This window comes from Eptesicus fuscus, chromosome 6 (genome assembly GCF_027574615.1).
Source record: "Eptesicus fuscus isolate TK198812 chromosome 6, DD_ASM_mEF_20220401, whole genome shotgun sequence".
NCBI classification, from domain to species: domain Eukaryota; kingdom Metazoa; phylum Chordata; class Mammalia; order Chiroptera; family Vespertilionidae; genus Eptesicus; species Eptesicus fuscus.
Genome location: NC_072478.1, coordinates 74501998 through 74529865, shown reverse-complemented (window position 1 = coordinate 74529865; position 27868 = coordinate 74501998). Strand labels below are relative to the sequence as shown.

General features: G+C 48.8%; 1 protein-coding gene across 2 annotated transcripts; it reads left to right on the top strand.

Annotated features, from left to right (window-relative positions):
• VDAC1 (voltage dependent anion channel 1) lies at nucleotides 1-25531 on the top strand. 2 transcript variants are annotated; one of them, XM_054717835.1, is made up of 9 exons: nucleotides 1-105; nucleotides 10510-10579; nucleotides 11105-11154; nucleotides 11915-12067; nucleotides 12155-12207; nucleotides 18738-18965; nucleotides 21577-21727; nucleotides 23626-23683; nucleotides 24598-25531. In XM_054717835.1, exons 2-9 carry the CDS (start codon nucleotides 10513-10515, stop codon nucleotides 24687-24689), a joined length of 852 nt encoding a protein of 283 aa, XP_054573810.1. In that variant the 5' UTR covers nucleotides 1-105; nucleotides 10510-10512; the 3' UTR covers nucleotides 24690-25531. The 2 variants fall into 2 exon arrangements, with proteins under 2 accessions (XP_054573810.1, XP_028004332.1); XM_028148531.2 differs by having other exon boundaries at nucleotides 2-105; nucleotides 10507-10579.
• The last annotated feature ends 2337 nt before the right edge of the window (nucleotides 25532-27868 follow it).

Here is a 27868-nt window from a genome sequence, read left to right as displayed (position 1 = left end):
GTCGCCGCCGTCCGCGCTGCCCCGCCCTCGGTCCCGCCGCTCGCTGGGTTCCTCGCGCCGCAGCCCCCGCCGTCCCCGCCGCGGAGCCCGCCGCCACTGCCCGAGGTAGGCGCCGCGGAGAGGGGCCCGGGCTCTGCCTGCGCCCCGGGCCGTGCCCCGGGCCCCCGGGGAGCCGAAGGGGAGGAGGTGGGGAAGTGTGGGCGAGGGCCAGGGGGGAGCCGGAGCGGCCCTCTCGGGCCTGCCGGGTCAGCGGCGGGCAGAGCAGGCCGCGCGGGCGTGTGGCGAGCGGGCCCGGGTCGGGGAGCGGGAGGCCGGACATCCGGAGGCGCCTGCGGCTGGGGCAGGGCCCGCGGGGACCTGCGGGTGGGGGGGCACGGGCCGTCGCGTGGAGGCCCAGTCGGCTGCAGGTCTAGGTGACCTTCTCCGGCGGCGCCCTCTGGCCCTGGATCCAGCCAGAGCAAGTCGGGCAGGCACCCGCCCGCCACGCACCCACGCTCGCGGGCCGGGCCCACGGACAGGTGGGGGCCGCGTTGTCGCCGCGGGGTGAGCTCAGGTGACGGCCGTGGCCCGGCGCCCCCGGCCCCCTGCGCCCTGTCCGACCCACGCCCGGAGGAGCTGGCGCCCGGCACTGTCCGCGTGTGCCAGCGCCATCGGGGCGGAACTGGAGGCGGGAGTCGACTTAGGCCGCAGGGGCCGGGGCCGGGGCCGGGGCCATGGCAGGAGATTAGGCCTAGGAAAAGGAGGCGCCCAGAGCCATGTGGTCTCTCTGGGTTCGGCAGGATTCCCGTCCCGGTCTCTCATTCGTTTACCAGATGTGGCCGTGCACTTAGGAAACCGGTTCAGAGCCCTTTGGAGTTGAGGCCCGAAGCCTTAGAGACTTGTCCAAGGTCACACAGCTGGGAGGGAACCACACCTCAGTTTTCCCATACGTAGAATGGGAGTAATGACACCGCTCCTGCGCTGGGTTTTGGGGAAGAATAAAATGAACCGATGAACGTGAAGCCTTCAGAGCAGTGCCTGGCAAGGAGAGGGCCTTACCCTTGAGGCTTTTTTAGGAGGATCTGACCCCTCCCCAGTAGACCGGTTTGCTCCACGTGGTGTTCTGGAAAGGGTTCAATAGACGTAGCCCCTGTTGCCCTGGCCGGTGTGGCTCTGTTGGTTGAGCATCGCCCACTGCAGCAAAGGCCGGCGGCGGTTGGATTCCTGGTCCGCGCACATACCCAGGTTGCAGGTTCAGTCCAGGTGGGGGTTCGTGCCAGAGGCAACCGATTGATGTTTCTCTCTCAAAAAAAAACACACAAACCCCCCAAAAAAAACAACATTAAAATAACACACATAACCCTTGTTATTTTAAACGTATTATTAAGCTTTTGTGTGCCAGGTACTGAGTAATCTTCAGGATATTCATGAAAAATCCTTTAAGACAGGCAGGGTCAGGCTGGAGCAGGAAGTTGAATGTGGGTGCAGACCCGGGCTAAGCCTAGGCCTGTGCCATCCGAGGCCCCATCTCCTTGACCATTCTCTCCAGAGAAGATTGGGAGATGGGCTCCTTTGCCTGATAGGCTGTTGGCAAGGCCAGGGCAGGTAGCCCAGGGCCTGTCTTCCTTCTCTCCATCCCAGTTCTGGACTGAGTTCCTGCACCGGCAGGGTTATGCCCTAGGCAGCTTTGTTTTCGGTGCCTGGGTTGGTGCCACCTGGCGCACAGTAGGCACTTGAGAAGGGTCTGTGAGGTACATACACTTGCTTTTTATTTAAGAGTCAACTCACCCTCATTGACAGGATAGTTTTTGCTGTTCCAGCATGTGGCTTATAGTAGTTCATTAAGTATTTGTGGCATTATTGAATGGACGTATGCAGTGGCTGCAGGCCCAGACCACAGGCCCTTGATCCTGCATATCCTTTTTGAGGGACACGTCCATCTCACTCACTTCCAGAAAATAGCCGTGCTTAGCAGAGAGCCACACATACAGTATTTAAAGAGCTGCAACAGTATGTACAGCCCTAGCGCAGTGAGAGGCAAAACTGTCTCTTATTTGAAATAACTGCTTTAAACAAGTTATCTTCATTCTGTGACTCCCCAAGTCCTGTGGGAAACTTGTTGGACTGGTGTTTCTGGGCTTGCAGGGGAGGGTAACATGGGTGAGCGGGAATTCTCCCAAAGGCCTGGCCCTGGTGGCTTTTCCCTCCCTGCTGGCTTCTGCTGGCGTCGCCCTGGGCGGTGGGCTGCTCTCAGTTGCTCACTGCATGCGGTTTTATTTCTGCTGTTCCACAGGCACACACCTAGGGGCTCAGGAGGGCCGTATGGTAAGGAGTTGCCGGTGGGCCTATGGTCCCGCTGAACACTAGGCAGATGTGGACAGTGACCTCCAAGCTGGAAGTAATGGGCCACATTCACCCCCACCTTTACCGGTAACATGCTCCGAGGCACTGAAGTCCACTTTGCCCTTGATGGCATTTCTCATGATGTGACATCTTTTGGTGGTGGTGACAGAGAGGCCTGTGTGTGGCTGAGAGCCAGCCGCGCCTGGAGACAGCCCCTCTGTGCCCAGAGGGTCTGTGGCCTTGGGCTCCCCCTGAAGAAAGGTGAGCCGTGGGATCTTCCCCTGGGCCTGAGCACGGTGCTCCCTTTTCCTGCCTGCTCTCCAGGGTGAGGGTGAATGGGAGTGTGGGCCCTTTAACCAGAGCTGTGCTGGACAGTTCTGCAGAGCAGACAGCTCACAACACAGCTCTGACAGGAGCCAGAGGGCCTATCTAGGTCTGGTCACTGTTCCTGTTCCTCAGTCTCTCCACTGTGAAAGTGTGATTCATCATCAGTCATTGCTTATTGAGGGCCTGCTAAGCAGAGCCCTGGGGCCTTGACTTATGGTGTGTGACACTGAATCCACCATCTTGCAAGCTGGGGGGCAGGTGGCGGGGGGCGGGGGGAGTGGTGAGGGGAGAGAGTATGGTTTTCATGTCAGGTCAGGAGGCTTGAGCTTGGAGAAGTGAGGTAACCACCCAAGGTCACCCAGCTCAGCAGGAGTGGTGCTGGGGTCAGGCCTTCCAGGGGCCATGGTGAGGACCTAATCAATGTGAACGCCTTTGGAAAAGTAGAATTTGCAGTTCAGAGGGGAAGTTACTCTTTTACGCGGATCCGAGTGTGCAGGCCCATAGCTGGGTGGAGGCTCGCTGCCAGTGGACAGCGGTCAGTGCAGTTACCCCTCTTGTCACAAGGTCAGTGGCACCGAGTGTCTTTCAGAAGGGTCCGCCTTCCTGGGATGAGGTGGGAGGCCTTCTTCCAGGACCTGGCTGGACTGTTCAGCTAAACAATGCCTCTTTATGGCCGGGCAGGATTCTGGACCCCGTGGTTCAGGGTGACCTTTCAGCATCCTGCGCAGCACCCTAATGATAATAAGAAATACAGAAAATGAAAGTAATAACATACTGTGCTTGTTGCATGCCTGTCAGGCACCACCCACTATACTAAGTGCTTTATATTCATCTAATTTAGTCCTCACAGTGATGCTCTTTCCCCCGATTAGAGCGGAAGAAAAACTGAGTGCAGGTCTAAGGGCCTCCTGCGGCGCCCTCCGGCCCTCCGTCCAGCCAGCAGGGAGGTGCAGGGAGGTTGTGACTTGCCGGTGGTCACCTGTCTAGATGAGTGGTAGAGTAGGACTGGAACTCGGGGCTGCTTGACTCCCAAGTCCACCTGCCTAGGCACCGTCTATTTTAACCCCGGCGGGTCAAGCCAGGAGTGAGGCTCCAGGGAACTCGAGATCAGGCAGGAGCCCTGGGTGTGCCTGGGACCCAGACCTTGGCATGCTGTCTGCCCACCCAGGCCTTCTTGATGGGTGGGTGGGCAGGCTGCCCCCACGTCAGCGACATCCTCCTGAGGCTCGTGGAAGGCTGTGCTGGTGGTGGCCCGGCTCCCAGCATGTTTTAAAATAGAAGCAACAGCTTTGCAGCCCCCGCTTGCGCCTGATGTGGAAGGGGGAGGGGAAGACAGCTGCACTGAAAACACAGACCTGCTACCAGAGCCTGGGACGTGGGCTTTGCCAGCATCCTGGAGTCCCAGCCAGGGGCGGCTCCGGCCTGCCTCTTTCTGGTGAGAAAGTATGGGGTAGAGTATGTCAGGAGGCTCCCCGATGGTGTGGGCCCCACAGATTGGCTTTCAGAGCTGGGCTAGCCTCCGGCTTGGGAAGTTGCTTTTCTGCTTTTGCACTAATCCCTGGTTGGTCTGATGTTCCTCCTATAGGCAGGCGCGGTTCTGCCCTGACAAACCACCTGGAATAATAAGTGTTAGAGAAATGGCAGCGCCAAAGGCATGCCTGCAGTTCTCCCTTCCCAGGGGAAACCTAGGTTCGTGATGAGGATGGTGATGGTGATGGTGATGGGTGATGATTGCCTTGTAGGTCATGGGCCTCGCAGGAATCAGATACACACGCACTCACGGTAATCCAAAGCATAACGAAGGGGTCATTTCCAAAGGTGTGGGTAGAAGGTGGGACACCAGACAAGGGGTGTGGCCCCAGGGGTCCTTTGGAACCGGGAGGGGCCCCTGGGCAGGAACTGTGGGCTTGGGTAGTGGGAAGTAGTCACTGCCCACCCGAGGTCCGGGCCTGGGGATGAGTGCCCCAGCCTCACTCCCACCTTCTGCTGATGCCTCCTGTTGGCCAAACCCAACCACAGCCCATTGATACAGTCCGTAATGACCAGGTCTTGGGGCACAGAGCAGGATGGAGGAGGAGTGGCTCTGGATGGGCAGACAACCACCAGAATAATGGATTGCGGTTACCACTACCATTTATTGAGTGCTCCCTGTGCCGCGTGCTCTACCTTTGCTTGCAGCAACTCCGGCCTGAAGGTACTATTGTTTGCTCCATTTTATAGATGAGCAAAACGAGACCCCGGGAATAGAAGTTACAAGAGGCTTGCCCCAAGTGACACAGCTAGGGAAGGCCAGCGCGGCCTGGAACCTCTGCAGGCTCCCACCCCTTCCAGCCGTCACGGTGTCCTGCTGCCCGGGCACCCCGATGGGCTGGGGAATGCTGTGGCGGGCTGGCTCCTGGTGCTTAGTCCCAGTCCTGGGGTACCCTTGCTCTTGAAGATAGGGTCTTTCAACCATATCTCCCTCCCAGCTGTTCCCAGCTGAGCTTTGGGGCCTTGGCCACCTGCGCCCTGTGTCAGCCATGGCAGTGGTTGTTGGCTCTTTGAGGGCACGAAGGCTCTGCTACCTGAGGGCGCCTCTGCAGAGAAAAGAGCATACTAAAGTTGGGGGGTCCTGGGGTGCTCGGGGCAGGGAGCAGCCCACTCTTCTCAGGGGCACCTGCGGCTGTGCTGCCTGTTGCAGCGGAAGGCTGAGAGGGAGGCTCTGAACAAGTGCTTCAGGCAGTCCTCGGGCTCACTGAAGTCCGGGAGCTCTGCCCTACTGCCTCTGGGCAGGGTGGCCAAAGCAGAATGTGCCCCCTACGGGCCTTGCTTGTTTTTGTTTTTTTTTTTTCAATATACTTTATTGATTTTTTTTTTTTACAGAGAGGAAGGGAGAGGGATAGAGAATGAGAAACAGCGATGGGTGAGAAACATCGATCAGTCGCCTCCTGCACACCCCCCACTGGGGACGTGCCCACAACCAAGGCACATGCCCCTGACCGGAATCGAACTCGGGACCTTTCAGTCCGAAGGCCGATGCTCTATCCACTGAGCCAAACCGGTTTTGGCGTGGGCCTTGCTTGTTAACCCCGCGTCTCAGTGTGGTTTGAATCTGTTAGGTGGCTTTTCCTCCTGGCACTCCTGCTGCAACAGCCTTTTAGAATGAAGGCGGCTGGCGGCACTGCAAGGGCAACGTGGCTCAATTGCAGACGCATTGGTTGAAATTTTACATGTTCTGTCCTTAACTTGAAAAAAAAATCAATATATGGAAACAACTTAAATATTGAAGTAGAATAAAAAATGAAAATCTTCTTTTAGCTCCACCCCTTCCTTAAACCCCCTTTCCTTTCCAGAAGCAGGTCTGAGGCAGCCCCGTTTGCAGGTGGGCTCGATCCTTCCACAGGCTTTTCCATTCACTCACAGATGCGTGAGCATGTACAGATGTGTATGTAAAAGGGCTGTCCTCTAATTCCAGGGAACGACAGGCTGTCTGTGACCTGCTTTTTTCATTTAACTGTATCACGGATAGCTTCCCGTGCCCCCATCATACATTCACCTCATTCTTTTTGCTTACCGCAGGGAGCTCCTTAGTCTGCAAGTACCTTACTTGTTATTCGTTCATTTGCCTATAGATGGACATTTCGATTGCTTCTGCAGTGAGCGTCCTTGTCTTTGCTTGCTTTGGGGGCTGTGGTGGGTGAGTCCCTACCGGTGGAATCGCCCCTCGGGTTAATGCACGCCTCCTTTAAGTGGCACTGCCAGCAGTCGGCTCCAGGAGGGCTGTACTGTACCTAATACTCCCATTTGGCGTGAATGGGAGTGACCATTTTCCACACCAGTAGTCGATATTGTTCTGACATTTTTGCTAACCTGTTGGTTGAGTGAGCTTCTCAGACACAGGTGTGTCATTCACTCTAAAGTGTCTCTCCAAGGCCCTTAGAATGAAGTCCACGCTTGGTTCTGAGGCCAGAGTGGTGGTGCTCACTTCTGAAGGCTCTTGGTCTCAGCCCGAGTTCAGCGCTCCTCAGGCCAGGGTGGGGGTAGGGATGCTCGTTGTGGGTCTCCCTACCCCTTATCCCTGGAGGTGCTGCAGTGGGAGCTCCTGCTTCCCGGTTACATTGTCACCTACTTAGTCCCTATTGTCAGATACTTAGTTTCTGTGTTTTTTTTTTTTTCCTACTATAAAAACACTTCGATGCTCATTGCGCATTTACTCATTAAACAGACGTTTTATATTGAATACCTACTATGTGCCAGGCCTTGGCATCTTTGTACACATAGCTTTTTCCATGTTTTGGATAAATTTATGCACGACAGGCTCTGGGATGCTTTGAGTTCAAGGGTGCGATTTGGGGGTAGGTGTGCATTTGTAGGGGTATTGGAGGGGCTGGGAACAGAGCTGCCAAGTCAGGGAGGAAATGCCCCCCAAGACGGGGGTTATGTAAGTGTTGTGCAGACCATGCTGGGTGATATACTATCTTTCCCCTCTGAGCTTCTAGTATGGGCTGGATTTTCATTCCTGAGCTGGAGTGGAGCTTGCATAATTGTTCAAGGTCAGCCAGGGAATGGTTGGGTAGGTAGGCTGGCAGGCAATGGAGGGGAACCAGGGACTCCTGTCTCCTGGTATGATTTATTGGTCCTTCTCAAAGTCATCAGTGACTGCAGCCAGGTCTGCTCAGCTGGCCCTGCCCATCCCTCACTTCCCACTTCTCCTGGGGAACTGTGCTCCTCAGGCTGTGCCTTGAAGCGATCACGCAGGCACAGACCTGGGGTCCTGCCTCCCCCCCCACCCCCCCCAATAGCCTTCTGACTTCTGCCTGTCCAGGGCTGCCTGCTTTGCCCATGTTGAGTGCTCTGCTTCAGGCTCAGCCTCTGGAGGCCGGGCTTCTGGAAACACGTGGTGGATGCTGTAGGGACAGATGGTGAGCTGATTGGGTGGAGGGAGGGCCCAGGGCCAGAGTTCAGCCTCCAAGTTAGCGCAGGCAGGGAATTAAATGAGAAAGCAGAATGCTGGATTTTCTCCTCCAGTGCTGGCCTGGAAAACATGAACGGAGTCATTATTGCTACAATAAAATGGTTCTTGAAGTGGGTGCTGAGAACTGTGTTAAATGGCATTTTCTGGCCGTTTGCCGTTGTAAAAAGGCCGAGTTTCTCGGAGGCAAAGTGGCCTTGGGCCTTCCCTCAGACAAACGCAGCAGGAGACAGGGTGAAGGAAACTGCACAAAAAGAAGGGGAAGCTACAACTCAGGCAGCTGGGGGGCCTCCGTGGGGGGAAGCCATCTTCCTGCCCCCTTGGTGGGTGTGCCCTCTGGTCTAGGGGTGAGTTTGGTTCTGAGCTGGAGCCAGGAGAGCCTGGCTTCATCAGAGCTCCCTCTGCTAACCCAACTCCCTTGTCCTTGGAGGATTATCCCCTTCCTGGCCCTGTCCTTAGGGTGATGCTTACTGTGCGTGGAGTGTTTTTTGACAGGTGGCTTTGCCTGTTCGGGTCTGGGGATTAGTGATGAGAGGGCATTTGGGGAACATTAAATGGTGAGTGTTCGCCTTTTCCATGGGGGATGGACCTGTCCAGATGTGAAAGACGCTCCAGGCTGGTCCCGGAGCCGGGGCGGTGCTTGGAAAGGCCCTGGCCCTGGGGGACAGGGAGGTCTTAGCTGACCCAGAGTTAATGCCACTGGACTGCTCTCCCCCTCATCCCGGGGCTGAGTCTGGGGTCCAGGTGGGGAGGAGGCAGCACTGAAGAGGGATGCTCAGTCCACTGATACCTGGTAGTGCTGGGGGCGTGGAGAATGCCCTGGGAGCTTGCTGAGATGTGTCCAGGGTTGTCTCATTGCTCCTGGGAGGGCGCCATGCTGGGGCGTATCTGGGGTATTTTGGAGGACCTGGGGGAGAGTTTCCTGGTCTGTCCTGGTGTGGGTGTGCCTATGGGGTTTTTTTTTGGGGTGGAAGGGGAGTCTCCAGACTTGAAAGAGCCTGTGGGGACAGCCTAGAATGGCTCTTCTCCCAGGTTCTTTGTGCCCTGACCCTAATGTGGACTGAGCTGCCCATGGTTACGGACTGATCATGTGTAAGAAATAACAGCAATAAAAATGGGATAGTGTAAACAGCCCACTGGGCTGCTCTCTGCTCTGACAGGAAACTGGGTTCTGACAGAATTAGCAGAACCTCTGAAAAGAGTAATATGGGACCTGGACCACAATTTTAAAAATATATATATTTTATTGATTTTTTACAGAGAGGAAGGGAGAGGGATAGAGAGTTAGAAACATCAATGAGAGAGAAACATTGATCAGCTGCCTCCTGCACATCCCCGACTGGGGATGTGCCCGCAACCAAGTTATATGCCCTTGGCCAGAATCGAACCCGGGACCCTTCAGTCCGCAGGCCGACGCTCTATCCACTGAGCCAAACCGGTCAGGGCGTGGGCCACCACCATTTTACATTACAAGTTTATAGTTGTTTCTTTTGCAAAGTGCTCGTTGGTCTTGCAGGCTCCCTGCAATGTGCTTGCAGTGGCTTTGGTCAGGAATGGGACTTCGATTGTGATATTGGTCCCCTGGGATCCCTTGGGGCACTTTTCAGTGGGTTCCCCTTACCGGGAACATGCCACATCGATGTTTATTTGTGTGAGCATATGTGCGTTCAGATGGGGCGTATGCAGCAGTTGGTTATTTAGGTATGCCGTATTTTACAAATTAATGGAACCATCCTCTGGCTAATTAAATTTCTGGCTAAAGACTTTGGGGAGGGAAAAGATGCAGAAGATGATGCTGTCTGGCTCTAAGCTTTTAATTCTGTGTACATGATGTGTCCAAGCAGACCCTTTTAGGGATGTGGTGTGGTCTTTGAGGCAAGGCCTGTTTGAATTGCTTGCCTTCCTTAAATACCGTGGTGCTTAATAAATAAGTGCTTGTTGACCTACTTAGTGGTAAGCAACAATCCAAACTAGTACTTTGATAGTTGGTTTTAAAAAGTAAAGTCACATTGGTGCTCAATAAATGTTTGAATTAAAATTTTGGGGGGAGATGTGCATGCATTGCCTTTCATGTGAAGAGTTGCCTGAGGTTTACTCTGTTCCCTGTGAGGAGTATGATACTCTAAAAGTGGGTTCCTTTAAAATGCAAAAGTTTCGTGAAAAGTTGGGTCCATTCTGGCACATATTAGATACACTATAAATATTTGTTGAGCCCTAGCCAGTTTGGCTCAGTGGATAGAGCGTCGGCTTGTGGACTGAGGTGACCCAGGTTCGATTCCGGCCCGGATTATGGGCTTGATCCCCAGTGGGGAGCGTGCAGGAGGCAGCTGATCAATGATTCTCTCTATCATTGATGTTTCTATCTCTGGTTCCCTCTCCCTTTCTCTCTGAAATCGGTGAAAATATATTAAAAAAGTATTTGTTGAATTAATGAAATCAAGATCCATATGGAAAATAGGTTGCCATGAAAAGCTCTGATTTCTATTCTGGGGATTTAATGCCCTGGCAGTTGAAATTTTGTAAGACGATATCTTTTATTGGCAAGAGTTCTGCAGTTCAGTAAAGTAGCTGGCTCATGGCAATGTGTCTTCGACAATTCATTCATTCAGCAAATATTTACTGACTCCTAGCATACGCTGGGCCTATGCTCGGCTGGACTGCCGAGGAGAAGGGGTCTAATGTCAGGCTGTCTGCTGTCAACAAATGCTTACCCGGTGTCTCATGCTCTGGCCACAAAAAGGAGCATGAGACAGCACGGGCTTCTGTCCACACCTGAGAGAGCAAGGTACCTGGAATTCAGTGCTGGTGCTTTCTATTGGTTGTTCATTATATCTAATCATCTTATTAATGGAAAACTGATTTCCGTAATTACCAATGTCTTTGTTCTGGTGGTTCTTTTATTGTAGCAGAAGATGGCTGTGCCTCCCACGTATATTGATCTTGGCAAGTCCGCCAGGGACGTCTTCACCAAGGGCTATGGTGAGTATTGCGTGGGGCGGCCTCTCAGCTCACATGAGTGGCATGTTTGGGATTTTGCCCGTCATGGAGAGACCTGGGTCAGTCAGCTCCCAGAACTTTCACACCCAGGGAAAAAGATCAGCTCTCCGTGGCTGGGAAAGCAGTGTTGGTCGTGCAGCCAGCAGGGGCAGGCTCACGAGTTGCTGCAGACAGGGGGACGGACATGCTTGTTCTCTCTCCCAGGTGTGCAGCCGCTGTGGATGCTGCCGCAGTGGAGAGCGAGTTCTAAATTTAGCCCATCCTTCGGCATGTGCCCACGCGGTCATGCACCTTCTTCTCAGGCTCTGCTGGCAGCGCAGGTGGGGGCCAGGTGTGTGCCTGCCTGCCTGCCGCTGTGCCATGGCAGCTGAGCTCTGCACCCAGGCAGGCGGCGGTGCAGACAGGTGCCCTCGGCACTCATGCCGTTTTGAAATAGCTTAAGGGAGGCAGAGATGCTGCTCTCGGTTCCTTGGCTAACCCATTAACGTTACCATCTTCTTTCTTTAGGATTTGGCTTAATAAAACTTGAGTTGAAAACAAAATCTGAGAGTGGACTGGTAAGTTGTCTGACCCTCGTGGAGCATGGGTGTTATTGTATGTGGATCAATAAGTAACTGCTGTGTTCTGGGTGCAGAGTCCAGTGAAGGGACTTTTTCGTTTGTGGCAGTTTGTAGTTGTCACACTTATTGCATCTTCTGTGGAATGGGTGGCCCAGGAGAACGTACTAATAGGTCCTTAGTTCGGCAGCTGTTAACCCTCCCAGGGATATGGGGCAGGTGTCAGTTTTATTTGAAAATTGATCTGTATTTAATGCCACATACTCATTTAAAAAAATCTTAGTGGCCTGTCTTAGATTGTGCTGGTGGTAGTTGCTGGAAGGAAGTTTTGGGGTTGAATTACTGCCCTGTCAGCATCAGCTCAGTGCTTTCTCTCTTTACTAGGCTGCAGGCCGGACGGAAGGAGCAGTGCCTTCCTGTCCAGCAAGCATGTCAAACTCGCGGCCCGCAGGCCGCATGCCTCGTTTATTTGGCCCATGTTAGCCTTTGAGTTTGACATGCTCGCTGTACAGACCAAGAGTGACCGGGGAGGAAGGACGCTGCCTGCTGATAAAGAATCACCCATAGGTTCTTTTAATTAGCAGATTCCGTTAGCCCCCTCTGTTCTTTACATATCTAAATGAATTACGGGATTAACTTTTGCCCCACCCGTTCAGGGTGTCCCCTCCTGCATAAAGGGAGTACAGTCTGTTTAGGGTTGGAATGATGTAAAGTGAAGTGCTGATACGCAGGTTGTGACTCTCTCTCTCTTCCTTTAAAGGAATTTACAAGCTCAGGTTCAGCCAACACTGAGACCACCAAAGTGAATGGCAGTCTGGAAACCAAGTACAGGTGGACCGAGTATGGTCTGACCTTTACAGAGAAATGGAACACGGACAACACACTAGGCACGGAGATTACTGTGGAAGACCAGGTAACCTGCGAAAAGACGTTTTTGTTAATCGGCACCTGCTGGCCTGCCTCGTGACTAAACCTACTGGCAAATTTCTTTTCCGTTCAGCTTGCACGTGGACTGAAGCTGACCTTTGATTCATCCTTCTCCCCAAACACTGGGTAAGAATCTCATCTGTTTTCTCTGCAAGGACGGTTGGCTGTGTTTCATAGTAAGAGTCTGCGCTGTCATTGTCCTGGCCTCAGCCGCGGAGGCTGCAGGGTTTCTGGTCCAGTTACGCTCCGGTTCATGCGAGGGAGGCTGCTGGTAATGGTAATGCGAGTGGCCGAGGCTTAGGGCAGTGGGCGACGTCTGGAAGCAGGGCTGACTGGTCTCTGGTGCCAGCCCCGTTTTTCAGGCCTGGGCCCTCTCCCAGCGTCCTGGGGACACACGGTGTGTGGGCTTACCTGCAAGGTGGCTCCTGAGGCTACACTTTTTGCCTCAGGCTCGTCAGCCACAAACAAACCAATTAGGCTTGTTGGTTACTGGGCACATCAGGAGGCAAGCTGGTGTGTTGGTTGGCCTCATCTACTGGGCACCTTTCACAGTGGCTGGGATCGTTCTCTTCTAGAACACACATATATATATTTTTTTTTTTCTGCCCAAACCTGGGGAAGGGTATCTTGCATGCTGATAGCAGGCTCAAGGGCATGTACTAAATTTCATATTTTAGTTTTAAAAAATTGTGGTAAAATATGCCTACAAAATTTACCATCTCAACCATCTTTACGTGTACAATTCAGTGGCATTATCAATTTCATTTTTTGCCATTCCATTTTTTTTTAAATTTAAATTTTTAATTTCTTTATCTTAAAAATTTATTTTTAGAGAGAGAGGAAGGGAGAGGGAAGAAGAGAAACATCCATTTACATATCTAAATGAATTATGGAATTATGAGAGCAAGACATCAATTGGCCGTCTCCTCCATGCCCCCTCCTGGGGATCAAGCCTGCAACCTGGGCATGTGCCCTGACCAGGAATCGAACTAGCAACCTTTCAGTGCGTGGGATGATGCCCAACCAACTCAGCTGCACTAGCCAGGGCTTGCCATTCCATCTCATTTTCCCCTTTCTTCTTCTCTTCCTTTCCCTCTGACACGTGTTTTTTTTTTTTTTTTTTAATTAAATTTGTTGGGGTGACATTGGTTAGTAAGATTATTTAGGTTTCAAGTGTACATTTCTATGATACATGATCTGTATATTGTATTGTGTGCACACACCCCAAGTTAAGTCATTTTCTGTCACTATCTATTTGGCCCCCTTTACCCTTTACTACCCACAACCCCTTGGCAGGTGTTGATTAGAGGGAGAATCTGCCGAGTGTAGACACTGTACGGGGTGCAGGATGACTACAAGGGGCTGGGTGGACAGGGCTCCTGCCTCTGGAGGTCACAGTCTTTTTATAAGTTGGTTATGGATGATCTGAAGCCCATTGGCTAGGAGCTGAGCTGACTCTTGTTCTTATCTTTGCTGGAGTTGCTCCTGCAGGCGTATTGGCTTCCTGCCGGTCCACTTCCTGTCTCCGCACCCAGCCGTGATGGGAGAAAGTACCCAGAGGAGGCCTCCGATGGGATAAGGGGCTGCTGGACCTGCCCACAGGCTTGACTTTGCTGCCTAGGATTGGCCCTCAGCCCTAGGTGGCACACTTTGGAATTTATAAGGGATTTCCCACCACCTTTGGGAGTTTTGCAGAGAAGTTTCTGGGTCCTGCAGTAATTCAAATAAGAGGAAAGGTTTTTATTTAACTTTGTATTTCAAAATATTTTGTAGTTAACATATACAAAAATGTATGTTCTTATTCTCTTCACCCAGCTTCTCCTAATGTTAGCCTCTTACCTGACTATAATGATCAGAACCAGGAGATGATGTTGCTGCTAACTACCTGGTGTCTTATTTGTGGTCCGTGATCCGGTTTAGGGAACTGCATTGCATCTACTTGTCAGGTCTCCCTTTGTCTCTTCTAACCTGGAACAGTCTTCCTTTGTCTTTCGTGACCTTGACACTTTTAAAGAGGACTGGCCAGTTCTTTTGTAGAATTCTTCCACTTGGGTTTGTCTGATGTTTCCTCGTAGTTAACCTCAGGTTATGCAGTTTTGACAACCATGGGGGAGCTGCGGTGTTGTGTGATATCAGGAGGTATATGTGTGTCAGTATGCCTCACTGCTGGTGACGTGGATTGCACCACGTTGTTAAAATGGTGTTTGCCAGGTTTCTCGGTAAAGCTACTATTTTTCTCTTGGTAAATAATAAGTATCTTGTGGGGAGAAACTTTGAGACTATGCTAACATTCTGCTTCTTATACTTTGACTCACAAATATTAGTATCCATTGGTGATGCTTGCCTGTGACAATTATGATTGGCAAATGGTGATTTCCTGTTCCCATTATCCCTTCTACATTTATTAATTGGGATTCTACTGTGAGGAAGAGCTTTTCTTTCTTTTCCATTTATCTATTTTACCAATTATATCAGTATGGGTTCGTGAAATTTTGTTCTATGGGTTATAATCCATTACTATTATTTTATTACCCATATTGCCCTCAGATATGGCCATTGGAAGCACCTTCAAGTTGACATCCTATGTATTCTGGACAAGCCTCTATCATTTTTCTTTTTTCTTTTTTTTTGAGTACTTCTTCAGAAGATATTCCAGACTCAGTTGCTTCTTGCTCTTCCCTAGTCATGCTATCAACCATTTCTCTAAAAACCCTTGGTTTCTTTAACTGAAGAAGGGTGTTTTGAAACTGAGATTGTGGGTGCAAGGTGTACACAGTCTACTGGGTATTTGAGGAAAGTTTTGATGACTTGATGGAGATTGGAAATGAAAGCTGGCTTTCCCAAAGTCTGGGAAAGCATCCTGGCTTCCATGAGGAGCTGAGTATAGACCACATCTGGATGAGGCTACAGACTTCATCTAGGGACCAGCACCCACACTGAGTACTAACACAGGTAAAGCCAGCTTGTTAGCCACACATCAGAGTCAGGCCCCTCTCAGGTGCTTGTCAAATTAGCACCACTGTTTAAACAGCGAGCAGTGGAATGCTCCATTAGATCAGAAGCCTGGAGAGAAACCTGAGTCACTGCCCCAGCACTGCCCATTCTCTGGGGACCTTGTGTCCTTGGCCAGGACCCAGGGAGACACTGGAGGTGCTGTGTACACGGTCAGGACAGCTGGAACACACCATCGGTCAGAGGCCCTGCCCCAGGCCTCACACTTGGTGGTCAGCAGCAGCTTTTCGCCTAGTTGTTACGAGATGCCCACTTTTTACATTTCTTGGTCTCCCTCTCTATCTAAATGTCAGCCCCCGAGCAGCTGTCTTTTCATCAGTCATCCTACCCAGCCTGGTGCCAGTTCCATGCTTGGTCCAAATCCAGGTTTCTTCCCCCAAAGAGCAGACAGACCAAAACAGGTTTGAGTTTTTCTTATTGAGAGATAATTGGTTGGGTGGTGATGCCTTTCCTTCCAAGCTTGTGAAAATGTGCAGAAGCAACTTGAGCCAAAGTGGCAGGTTTCAGCGTCCCTTGGGAAGGGTGTTGGCCTTATTTTCAACTATGACCTCTGGAATTCTTGTCTCATTGAGGACTTGGGATGTTTAACCTTCACATTTTTTTTTATTATGAAAAAATTCAAACACACAAAATAATGCAGAAAAATATATTAAACCCTTATCATGTTCCTATCATCCAGCTTTAAGAATTATCAACCCATGTTTTCTTTATGCATCCATAATTAATCCCTCCCACCTGCAGATTATTTTGAAGCAAATAATATATCACACAATTTCATTTGTAAATATTTTAATACTAGAGGCCCGATGCGCGAAATTCGTGCAAGAGTAGGCCTTCTTTCCCCCGGGCTGCCGTCACCGGCTTCCCTCTGGCACCCAGGACCCAGGCTTCCCTTGCAGCCCTAGCTTCATCCGGAAGGTCGTCTGGAAGGACATCCGGAAGGACGTCCGGTCTAATTAGCATATTATGCTTTTATTATTATAGATGTATTTTTAAATAAGATTCCTTTTTACAAAAGCATAACTATAATGTCATTACATTGTAAAAAAAAAATCACAATTCCTTAATATGGGCAAATCTCCAGTCTGTTCAAATTGCATGATTTTTTATAGAATCAAAAATTATTCATGCAAAATTGCAAAAATTGATTTATATGGCTCCTAATTTTGGATTCTCCTCTCCTCTCTGTTTTTCCCCCTTGCAATTTATTTGTTGAAACTAGATTATTTGTCCTATAGAATTACATATAAATTTTGTTGTTTCCATCTTTGTTCCCCTGTCCCCCATATTTCCTGTAAGTGTAGAGGCTTCGTCATGTTTATATTCCATGGGGGGAGGTACTAAAATACACGGTACTCTACGAGTCCATTGGGATGTGCAAAGAAGGCCTGGTTTTCTCCTTGCATGTTAGTGCCATTCATTGCAACCATCTTTAAGTGTACAATTCAGTGGCATTATGAATTTCATATTTTGCCAACCCACTCATTAAGGGTTGCAAATTGGTGATAATTCCTTCTTCCTTTGTTAGCTGGAGTATTTTAATAAAGAGAAACTTCTCATCAACTATTTAGTTATCTTGAGATATAGTTACTACATGAAAGGTAGAATAAATGTTTAATTCCTTTTTTATTTAATCTTTTCAAAATGACAAACTGGTTCTCTAGCCTCTAAGGCTGACTAATGTGTGTGTTTTGTTGTTATGAATTCATAGATTTAAACATATTTGATGTATTTCAGTTTATTGCTCAGATTACTTTTTTTTTTTTTTTAAGAGAGAGTGGAAGGGAGGAAGGGAAAGGGGGGAGAGAGAGAGAGAGAGAGAGAGAGAGAGAGAGAGAGATGTGAGAGAGACACATCAATTGGTTGCCGGGGCCGGGGATCAAGAACCTGCAACCCAGGTGTGCCCTTGGCCGGAAATCGAACCTCTGATCCTTCTGGGCACGGGCCAGATCTCGAACCACCGAACAACACTGGCCAGGGATGCCGATATTACTTTTTACGATGCTCCCCATGTTTAAGCCCTTGGGAGTCTCTTCAGGTTAACTGTCAAGTCCTTTTGCCCCAGCCTCAGTATCCTTGAGGCTTTGATAGATGCGTCAAGCTCACCTTGCACATTTCCTGCGACCTATAATCGACTATTTCTCTGAGGAGCACTGGTTCCTTTTAGGAGGGAATGATATTTAGGACCCATAGGCCGGGCGCTAGGGAGGCTTCAGCCTCAGTGTGAGTGACTCTGGGGTGGACAGGGCTGTGAAGTCCTTGGGCCTCTGGCAGATCTGCTTTCTTCCCTGACCTCTGCCGAGAATGCAGCTTGCTGTCCGTGAGAGATGTCCATTTTGTAGCTCAATGGCAGAAACAATCAGGTGTAAATAGTATAAATATCGTTTGATAGATGTGATCTTGTCTCCAGTGTTGACTTTTGGTAAAAGGCATGGTGACAATATATTTGCAGGTGACACAGCTCACCTCCCCGTCCTGAGGAGTGCGGGGTCTTGAATCATAGGCAGGGGAGGCCCCGACCTGGTCCCCCACAAGCCTGGGAGCAGCAGACTGGACCTGGGGTCTTCCTGGCCCTGTGACTGCAGGGCCCTGGGTGCTGTCTGTGCCGAGTTCTCATTGCGGCCTCATGAATACTAATTAAAAGCTGTTGTACTTACTTAGACAAGACCTCGTATTTGTTTCTTTTTTACTTAAGTGAGCCACCAAGTCAGAAGATGACCAGACCATCTCCTTAAGAGCTGCTGTTTAGCCGTAGCCGGTTTGGCTTAGTGCAGTGGTCGGCAAACTGCGGGTTGTGAGCCACATGCGGCTCTTTGGCCCCTTGAGTGTGGCTCTTCCACAAAATACCACGTGCGGGCGCGCACGTACAGTGCGATTGAAACTTCGTGGCCCATGCGCAGAAGTCGGTTTCCGGCTCTCAAAAGAAATTTCAATCGTTGTACTGTTGATATTTGGCTCTGCTGACTAATGAGTTTGCCGACCACTGGCTTAGTGGATAGAGCATCAGCCTTCGGATTGAAGAGTCTGGGGTTCGATTCTGGTCCAGGGCATGTACCTCGGTTGCAGGCTCCTCCCAGGCCTGGGCCCTGGTCGGGGCTCGTGCAAGAGGCAACCAATCGATGTGTTTCTCTCACGTCGATGTTTCTTTCTGTCTTTGCCTCTCTCTTCCGCTCTCTCTAAAAATCAATGGAGACATATCCTCGGGTGAAGATGAACAACAATAAACAAGAGCTGCTGTTTAGATAGTGCTTTCTTCACCGGTCTTGGAAAACAGCAGACACACCTGTTTCATAATTACATGATGGCTCTCTACCCAATAAATAAATGCCTGTGGAGGCCCCTCCTGGAGACACGGAGAGGAAGTGAAAGGAAACGACTCGTGCTGTGTCCAGGCGTGTGTGCTCACTTCATTATGGCGGCATTTCTGCAGACTGGGTTTGATGGGTGACAGGGTGTGTTCTGCCTGTTGTGGCACAGCAGCTGCTTATGCTTAAGGGAGATTTGGGACCATTTCTGTGCGGGTCCCCCCCCCCGCCACCCCCCCATTTAAACTGGGACTTTTTTTTTTTAAATTTTGCATTTTTCGGCATGGTTGTCACAAGGCGAGTTAGCTCCTGATTTTGATACACTCTCTTTTCCTGCAGGAAAAAAAATGCTAAAATCAAGACAGGGTACAAGCGGGAGCACATCAACCTGGGCTGCGACGTGGACTTCGACATCGCCGGGCCTTCGGTCCGGGGCGCCCTGGTGCTGGGCTATGAGGGCTGGCTGGCTGGCTACCAGATGAATTTCGAGACGGCGAAGTCCCGAGTGACCCAGAGCAACTTTGCCGTTGGCTACAAGACTGATGAATTCCAGCTTCACACTAACGTGTAAGTGCATGTGCGTGTGGGCGTGCGAGTGTGCGCAGCAGGGGCCTTGTTCTTCATGACTTCTCCCAAGCTCCATGTTTAATCACTGTCAAGTGAGTTGGTTGTAATGAGATGAGCCGAATGGATTGCTACCGTTTTTCTGTTTCCCACCTACCGGTTTCCTGACCTGACTTAGGGTCTTTGTACTCAGTGGACAGTAACTGCGGTCGCTGGTACACACAGAAGGACGGACCCAGGGTGTGATGTCAGTCCAGAGGAGTGCCCCTTCCCTGCAGCTTTACGGGCATCGGAGGGCCTTTCGGTTTTAGCTAACAAAATGGGGGGAACAGGTGCAGCTCTCTCTTTCTCCGTATGTTGCCTGTGAGGATCAGGATGGGAGACAGATTAGGAGATGGTTTTCTCAGTTAAGTACAGCGTGTCCTCTGCGTGGTGGAGCATTGAGAAGTTTAGTGACTTCTGGACAGTATAGCGAAGGGAAGAGGAAATTATGGGTTGGGTTAGAGAGAGCCCTTTGTCATCAAACTTGAGCGTTGCCGTGCTGATTTAGGTGAAGGGAAACAAATATTTCATCCATGAAATCCCAGTGGGACCTGAGGAGCTAACCTGTGGCACAAGTGGGGTGCAACTTGACCAAATTTCTTTCTCTCCACTAGAGGTCACTCAAGGAGAGACTTCTGGAACTTAAAGACAAGTAAATGGTATCAGTGTCTAAATGAATCGCATTCCCATGAACACATTTTTTTGAGGGAATTTCTATAATTAAGTAATGTAATAGAATAAATGAATATTATTCATAAATTTTGAGCCTTTTAACACTAAAAAGTCACAAGAAAACTATAGAGATGTTCAGTCAGGTGGTTCAGAGGCTGGGGAAGGTGGTGATTACGAAGGGGTGGCGTGAAGAAGTTTGGGTGATGGGACCGTTTTTTATCCTGATTGTGATTGTGGTCACGTGAGTCTGTACAGGTGATAAAACTCATAGAAATGTACACCAACAAAGGGGCAAAAAGGTTATGTAAATTAAAAAAAGGTAACATACAAAAAGTCATAGGAAAATACCACAAGCATAGAAGTGTTTTTTTAATTTACTGTTTTGACTGAAATGGAAAGTGCTCCCTTGGTTTGGAATTGGGAATTGGCACCAGTTTAGGAAGGACAATGGTTGTTTGCTGTTTTCCCCATGTACCTGAACTTCACGATTTTTAAGAAGTGGACGTGGTTTATTTTGGGACCTGGCATGGGATCAGCTGACACAGCCAGTCTGGGTACCCTGTGCTTACAGAGCCCCAGACGTGTAACAGACACTCTCTGTGCTTCATAGAGATGAATCTGAATGAGTTCCCTTTCTGTATGGTTTTGAGAACTCAGTAAGGGAAGGCTGTGTTACTGGTTTTAGAATATACAGAAAAACATGACATTTTTTGGAAAACATTTAAGACCAAGAAAATAGCCCCTTTTGAGTTATACCAGAGCCACTCAGATCTGTTACTTTCGACAAGCTGCTGTTTTGTAGCATGCTCGGACTTCCTGAAGAAGTCAGGATTTCAAGTCAGGTGGTTCCTGTTGTTTCTGGAAGTACAATGTCTGGCTGAATTTCAGGGGAAAAACGTAAGAATTTAGAATGTATTTAATGAGCACCTACTTTCGGGAGAGAGTATTGGTGAAAAGCAGAGTTCGCAATGGAAGAGTAACAATGTATTCTTGCGTTAGTGAGTTCTAAGCTCTGGATTCTAAAGCACACGCTCTGCCTTAACAGTTTCCCATGTCATTTCCACTGGAAATAACCCAGAATGATGAGGCAGAAATTTGACAGTGTTTATGTTGAAAATGTCAGCGAGGGGAAGGGTCTACTGCCAGAGGCTGGAGTCAACATGGAGTGTTTGGAAGAGAGGAAGGAGTCTAGCCAGCTGGGCTTCATTCCACCTGGAAAGACCAGAAACATTCTGTCAGTAGCAAGTAGCTCTTTTTCAGATCCCACCAGGATGGTAGATGCTGCTGCAGGGACCAGCAGTATGCACAGGTGGACCAGTCTGAACCGTAGGTTGAGCTCTTGCAGTGTCGCTTCTCTTCCAAGGGGCTGGCTCAGTTCTGGCCGTGCCCCCGAGCAGCGGCTGTAGCTGGTGGTGCTAACGGCTGTGTAACCTGACTGCTGAGGAACACTGGCCCAGCCTTGCTTGCCACTTCTGGCTGTGTTCTCGTCTCATTTGCTCCCCCCTTTGCTTACCATTTTTATGATAGAAGCCTTCAAAAAAGTAATACTATTAGCAGCAGAAGAGAAATCACTCAGAATCCCGAATCCCAATGCCCTAGTTGCTGCATCTGTTTTTAAAGAGTATTTTAGAAGCAACCTTCAAGTTCAGTGGGGCCTGGGTACTTGACTGAGCTGCCATTGGATGTTCCCAGGGATGGTTGAAATAGCCATCCCTTGCTCCGAACCTCCCGACTCTGGTATCTGTTCCATTCCTATCAGGCTTCCTGTAATTTGGTACTTGTTCTGTGAGCAGGTGAGTCCTTTTACAGCCTCCCTGCCCTCGGTTTGACGTGGGCAGCTCTGCCCCGCTCCAGCCTGCCTTCCTGGGCGTCTTGGCATCTGTGCTGCGCTTGTTTGCAGAAACGACGGGACGGAGTTTGGTGGCTCCATTTATCAGAAGGTGAATAAGAAGTTGGAGACCGCCGTTAACCTCGCCTGGACAGCAGGAAACAGTAACACTCGCTTTGGAATAGCAGCCAAGTACCAGATCGACCCCGAAGCCTGCTTCTCGGTGGGTACCTGTGGAATCACGCATCCCCTGGGCCCCACCTGACCCGAGGTTGGAATCATTCACGACTGTGGGAGTTCCATGCACCGGCTAGAGGTTTTCTCACGGTGAAAAGAGTTCGAAAAGAGGAAACTGCTAACCGTAACAGTACTTACTGTGGATGCCAGGTGCTGTGTGGAGACCCTTATATGTGGATTATTCTATGTAATTCTTACACAACCCACTTGAAGTAGGTGCCCTTTTAAAAAATCATGCCATCCCTGTTATCACCAATGAGGAACTGGGAGCTTAGAGAAGTTGAGTAAGTAATGGTTTCTGGGACTTTTGGCTAAGATCAAGTGAGAAGTTGAGTAACTTGCCCAGGGGCAGACATTGGGTAAGTGCGGGGGCCTGGGCTTGACCCAGGCCGGCTCGCTAGGTGCCTCCTCCTCCTCTAACCAGTTCCGGTTCCATGCTGCAGACTAGAACGGGGCTCCCTGGAGCACCGAGGCTTTCAGAGCTCCTTTCCCGCCCCCTTTGCCGTTCTCTTGCCCAGCTCCTGTATTGCACATCGTGAAGACAGGCCCTGGTGTTGGACAGCTGGCATCTTCCCTTGCAGACCCTGTTGCATTGTTCACGGGCTCTTGGTTGCTGCAGAATTTTCACATTAAATCCTGTCGAGCTCAGTATCTGGTGTCCTAGGGCACTGCTGGCGGCACCCCCTTTGGGGTGGTTTCAGGATGTTGCAGGATGGTTTCTGGGCTGGTTTGTGTAAATTACAGACAGCCCATTTCAAGTCTCTTGAAATAGGAACTGAATTTGGCCCCTTTTGTGTTGGGCGTGTACAAACAAAGGGGGGCGGGGGAAAGAAGAAGAAAAAAGATAAAAACCAAGGAAAGGAGGCCTTGTTGTTTGGATGATATGAGCAAAAAGGAACAGCTAGCCGGGGCACTGCCTGCCAGGAGGCCTTCTTTCCCCTGTCCTGCTCTTTCTGGCGGGAGATGTCAGGTCTGAAAATAGCATTCAAACAGGAAAACATGCACCAGCTTTTACCAGGACTCCGTGTTCTCATGGCGTGAGCTTGCTCTGCTCCTGACCCCTCCTTATTTTAGAGAAAGGGGTCAGGGAGAGGCCCGGATTTCCCTACAACTCAGGCAGAGGAATGAGGGCAAAATTATTATGGACTCAACTGCTTTACTGAACTTAATTATTAATGAACATTCACTAATTGCTGACAGTGAAGTGATTGGCTAGGTCAGTGGTCGGCAAACTCATTAGTCAACAGAGCGGCAAACCGCGGCGGCTCGCAAGTCGCGGTTTGCCGCTCTGTTGACTAACGAGTTTGCCGACCACTGGGCTAGGTCATTCTTTTACTCCAATATCCATTTTAAACTCTGGCTTGTCAGTGCTGAACTTTCTTCATTGTCAGTAGATTTTTGCTTCTCTTTTTCATGAAAAAATTCTTTTTTTTTTTTTTGAGAAAAATTCTAATAGTGTTTTCTTCCTAAAAAGAAAAAAAGCCTCAAATAAAACCCCATCTCACGTTTGCTGTTTTTCCTCATTCCAACAAATAAATCTTGAAGAAGTCTCCCATTTAAGAGAGCCTTTTATCTCAGGGCCCATAAATGAAAGTGTCCTCATCTGTTATAACCTGACTACAGACCTACTTGTATAAGTGAAATTGGGCATTCATACCTTCAGGAATTAAACGTAAATAATAGCATCCTTTTAATTGAAAATCGGGTTGACTCTGAGTTTCCCGTCTGAGACCAGTCTCCCAGTCTCCCTAAATTTGATACGTTTCATAGTGAACTTAATGAAGCCCACGAACAAAGTCGTCATGAGGAAAGAGAATATGATTCTGAAGTTTAGAGTTGGTTGATTAAAGAGCTCTTATTGTGTCTTCTGTTTTCCTTTGCTAGGCTAAAGTGAACAACTCCAGCCTGATAGGGTTAGGATACACCCAGACACTAAAGCCAGGTATGTATTGGTTGTATGTGAAATTAGTTCTTTGTCTTAAAAAAAATATTGTGGTTCTTGGTTGCTGCTTTATGTTAGTGCTTATAAAGTGCCTGCACAGTACATTGCAAATGAGTGTCTATAAAGTTTAATAATGAACTGTTTATAAAGGTGTGCAATCATTATAAAACATTTGGAGAATAGAAGTAGTCAGTAGGAGAGAAGAGCAGAGCTAACATGTTACAATTTTGGTTGTTTTCTGCCATCCTTTTTCTTTCAGTGTACATAATGCTTGATACTGATTTCCAGCAGGTTCTTAAAACTAGCCCATAGGTCATCCCCATGGTAAAACTGGTTTGCAGGTTTCCTCTCCACAGTTGGCTAGGTCAGCCCCTGGAGCTAAGACCTCCTTGGGGTTATTTTGAATAGGTTGGGCCTTTGAACCCTGGGAATCTAAGATAACATGATGTCAGAATCAAGCTGTTCAAGGGAAAATATCAGTAGTGTGTGTGTGTGTGTGTGTGTGTGTGTGTGTACGAGTGTAAGACCTCGGTGTCTGGTTCATGATCGGGGTTTCATTTCAAGGGGCTATTGCTGAAGAAGCTTACTACACGGTGCCATTGGTAGAGAGATGAGTGGTAGCAGGAGACGATGAAAGGAAAAAGGAAAGTGGAGCCCCTAGAGTGGATTAGGTAGGCCGTGGAATAATATTGATGGTTGAAAAAGCTCATTCCAGGCTACCTGTTCATTAGGCAGATGGCACTGAGTAACAGAGATTGAAGGGCATGTGGTTTTGCCCGATCACGCAGCTGGCACAAGTTTTGAATTTGGTGTGGTTTTGCCAGGGCGCTCCAACATTCCGCCGTGTGTTAACTTTTCTTCTCTCTTCTTTTCTTCATCCCTCCCCCTTACACCTCCCGGATTTTTCCCTGCAGGTATCAAACTGACGCTGTCAGCTCTGCTGGATGGCAAGAATGTCAATGCTGGTGGCCACAAGCTTGGTCTAGGACTGGAATTTCAAGCATAAACGAACACTGTACAATCGTTTAATTTTAAACTATTTTGCAGCATAGCTACCTTGAGAATTTAGTGTACCTTTTAATGTTGTATGTCTGGGATGCAAGTATTGCTAAATATCATGTTAGACCTCCAGGTTAAAGATGATTCAGCTTTAAGGTGTTACCCTTTCAGAGGTACAGAAGAAACCCATTTCCAAAACAGGTCCTCACAGCTGTAGACTTGGGGGAACTTGGCAGCCCCGCTAGAGACGTCAGGTTTCTTTTTTATCGAGAAATGGCTACAAGCGGAAGCTGATGATGATTTGTAAGCACTTTGTAAATTTGTATTGCTTCAATGTATGAAATTATGACTTCCTGAGAATTGAATCTTGATTTCCTACCCTAACTGAGAGAGGCTCACTATTTGATGGTGTGTACAAACTCATCTGATGGGACTTTTTTAGACCTGTTTCCACCCCGGTCCATCACCTCTTTTGCACCAAAAGTAGTCTTCAGGGTGTGGTAGTTTCTTTTGTGCCATTTTGGGGTGGAGAAGGTGGATGTGATGAAGCCAATAAATTCAGGACTTAATTCCCTCTCATGTTGTGGTTTTTCGCCCTTGCGCCAGAGTATGAAATAGCTTCCAAGAGCTCCAGCTGCAAGCTGGGAAGAGTCTGTGACTGTAATCACATGGTGACAACACTCGGAACCTAAATTAGACTTCTGTTGTGTATTCTCGCCACTCGGTTTATTTTTTAGCAGTTTAATGGGTACATTTTAGAGTCTTCCATTGTGTGGAATTAGATCATCCCTTTCAAATGCTGTAATTAACATCACTTAAAATAAAACTTGAATAAAATATTGAAACCTCGTCCTCCTCCGGTTGTTTTTATTAATAGAAGAGTGTAAATAAACAGGGCATTTGGTCTTGTTCTTTGGCCCCTGTTCTGTGTGTGTGTGTGAGATATTTTTAGTTTTCTGTTGCTGCTTAACAAATCACCACAAATTTGGTGGCTAAAACAACACTCATTTATTTATTTCACATGTCCATAGTTCAGAAATCCAAGGATGCTGTGGCTGGGGTCTCCGTGAATGTTCTCACAATGCTGAAGCGAGGATGTCAGCCAGACTGTGTTCTCAGCTGGAGCTTGGGGTGCTCTTCCAGGCTCACGTGGCAGAATTCAGTTCCTTTTGGTTGTAGGATAGCTGTCTCTGTTTCCTTGCTGGCCATCGGCGAGGGGCCACTCTCAGCTAGTGGAGGCCACCTGCATGCCTTGCCACGTGGTCCCCTTCATCTTCAAAGCTGGGACAGAAGCACTCACTGCCAAATCCCTCTCACACTTTACATCTCCAGGAATAGCCCCACCCTTGCTTTAAAGTTATTTTTATTTTTATTGAGATAAAATGGACATTATTTATAGTTTCAGGTGTACAACATAATGACTCAATATTTGCAAAATTATTTCCACAATAAGTGTAGTTAACATCCATCACCATACATAGTTACAACTTTTTAAAAAAATATATATTTTATTGATTTTTTTAGAGAGGAAGGGAGAGGGATAGAGAGTTAGAAACATCGATCAGCTGCCTCCTGCACACCCCCCACTGGGGATGTGCTCACAACCAAGGTACATGCCCTTGACCAGAATTGAACCCAGGACCCTTCAGTCCGCAGGCCGACGCTCTATCCACTGAGCCAAACCAGCTAGGGCCATAGTTACAACTTTTTCTTCTGATAAGAACTTTTAAGATCTATTCTGGCAGCGACTTTCAAATATGCAGCATAGTAGCCACCCTGTTGTATATTACATCCCCATAACTTATTTATAACTGCTTCACTCCTTCCAAGGGCTCACCTGATTGGCCAGGCCCACTGAGGATAAGCTCCCATGTTCAAAGTCAGTTGTGCCATATTAACAGCCTAATCACAGAAGTGATATATTCACTGATTTCTCCCACACTTAAGGGCAGGGAATCATAAAAAGGCCTGGGTCATTGGGGCTGTTTTAGAATTCTGCCATAAGTTTATAATTTTAAAAATAATGGTGAAAACTTCAAACACAAAGTAGAATAGTAACAAACTACATGTACATTACCCAGGATCAACAAACATGAACATTTTTTCCCCACTCAATAACATTTTTAGGCAAAATTCCTTTTTATGGATATCTGGAAGTGACAATTCCAAAGTATCAGGTTTATTTCTAGCATTTTGTATAACTGATCACCCCAAACCTGGCCTCAGGATTTGCCATGCTGTCTTCATCAGGTTTATAATTATGTGCAGCCTTTTCAAAGTGAACTTTGTTGGATTTGTCTAGGGCCGTGGTCGGCAAACTGCGGCTCGCGAGCCACATGCGGCTCTTCGGCCCCTTGAGTGTGGCTCTTCCACAAAATCCCACGGCCTGGGCGAGTCTATTTTGAAGAAGTGGCATTAAAAGAAGTTTAAGTTTAAAAAATTTGGCTCTCAAAAGAAATCGTTGTACTGTTGCTATTTGGCTTTGTTGACTAATGAGTTTGCCGATCACTGGTCAGGGGTTTTGGCATAGACTGGATCCTGGGTACAACCAGTCAGATGCCAGGCAAAGTACTGGTATTTTGAAATGTACAAAGGGCCCTCGGATTATGAGGGAATATTTTCCTCCCCATTTTTAAATATATGCCTATTGTATGCAGCATCACAGAAGATTGTGTAAAATGCTTTGAGTTCATGATAGCTCACCAGTAAGAGAATTGAAACAATCGGGACAAAGACAAAGGAGAGGGTTGACGTGTATTTATTACAGAAAAAGGCCTGTTTAAATCCATCTCCCAACAAGCAGAAGTTAGAAGGAAGCTTATTCATGGAACTGAGTGGTGGTTTCTGTATTCAGAGGGGAGCTCCAGGGGAACTTGGGAAGACTTGTGCCCTGGCTACCCGGGGAGCTTTGCAATGAGGGCACCATTCAGTCTGTGTAGGCTTGTGGTGGGCTTAGGGAAATGAACAGATGAATGACTTCTCAGTTTTCTTAACCGCGTAGTTTGTGTGTCTCAGAGCTGTCACCAGGGCCAGATAAATGTTAAGGGAACCCAGATTCAGGAGAACACAGGCCCTTCTCTCTTCAGAGGCAGCTCAGCTGTGACTGGGGGTGGGGTTGGGGTGGGGGGATGGCAGCAATCTTCTGAGGGAATCTCGGAGACCAGAGTGGGGAAGTTGGTACAATAA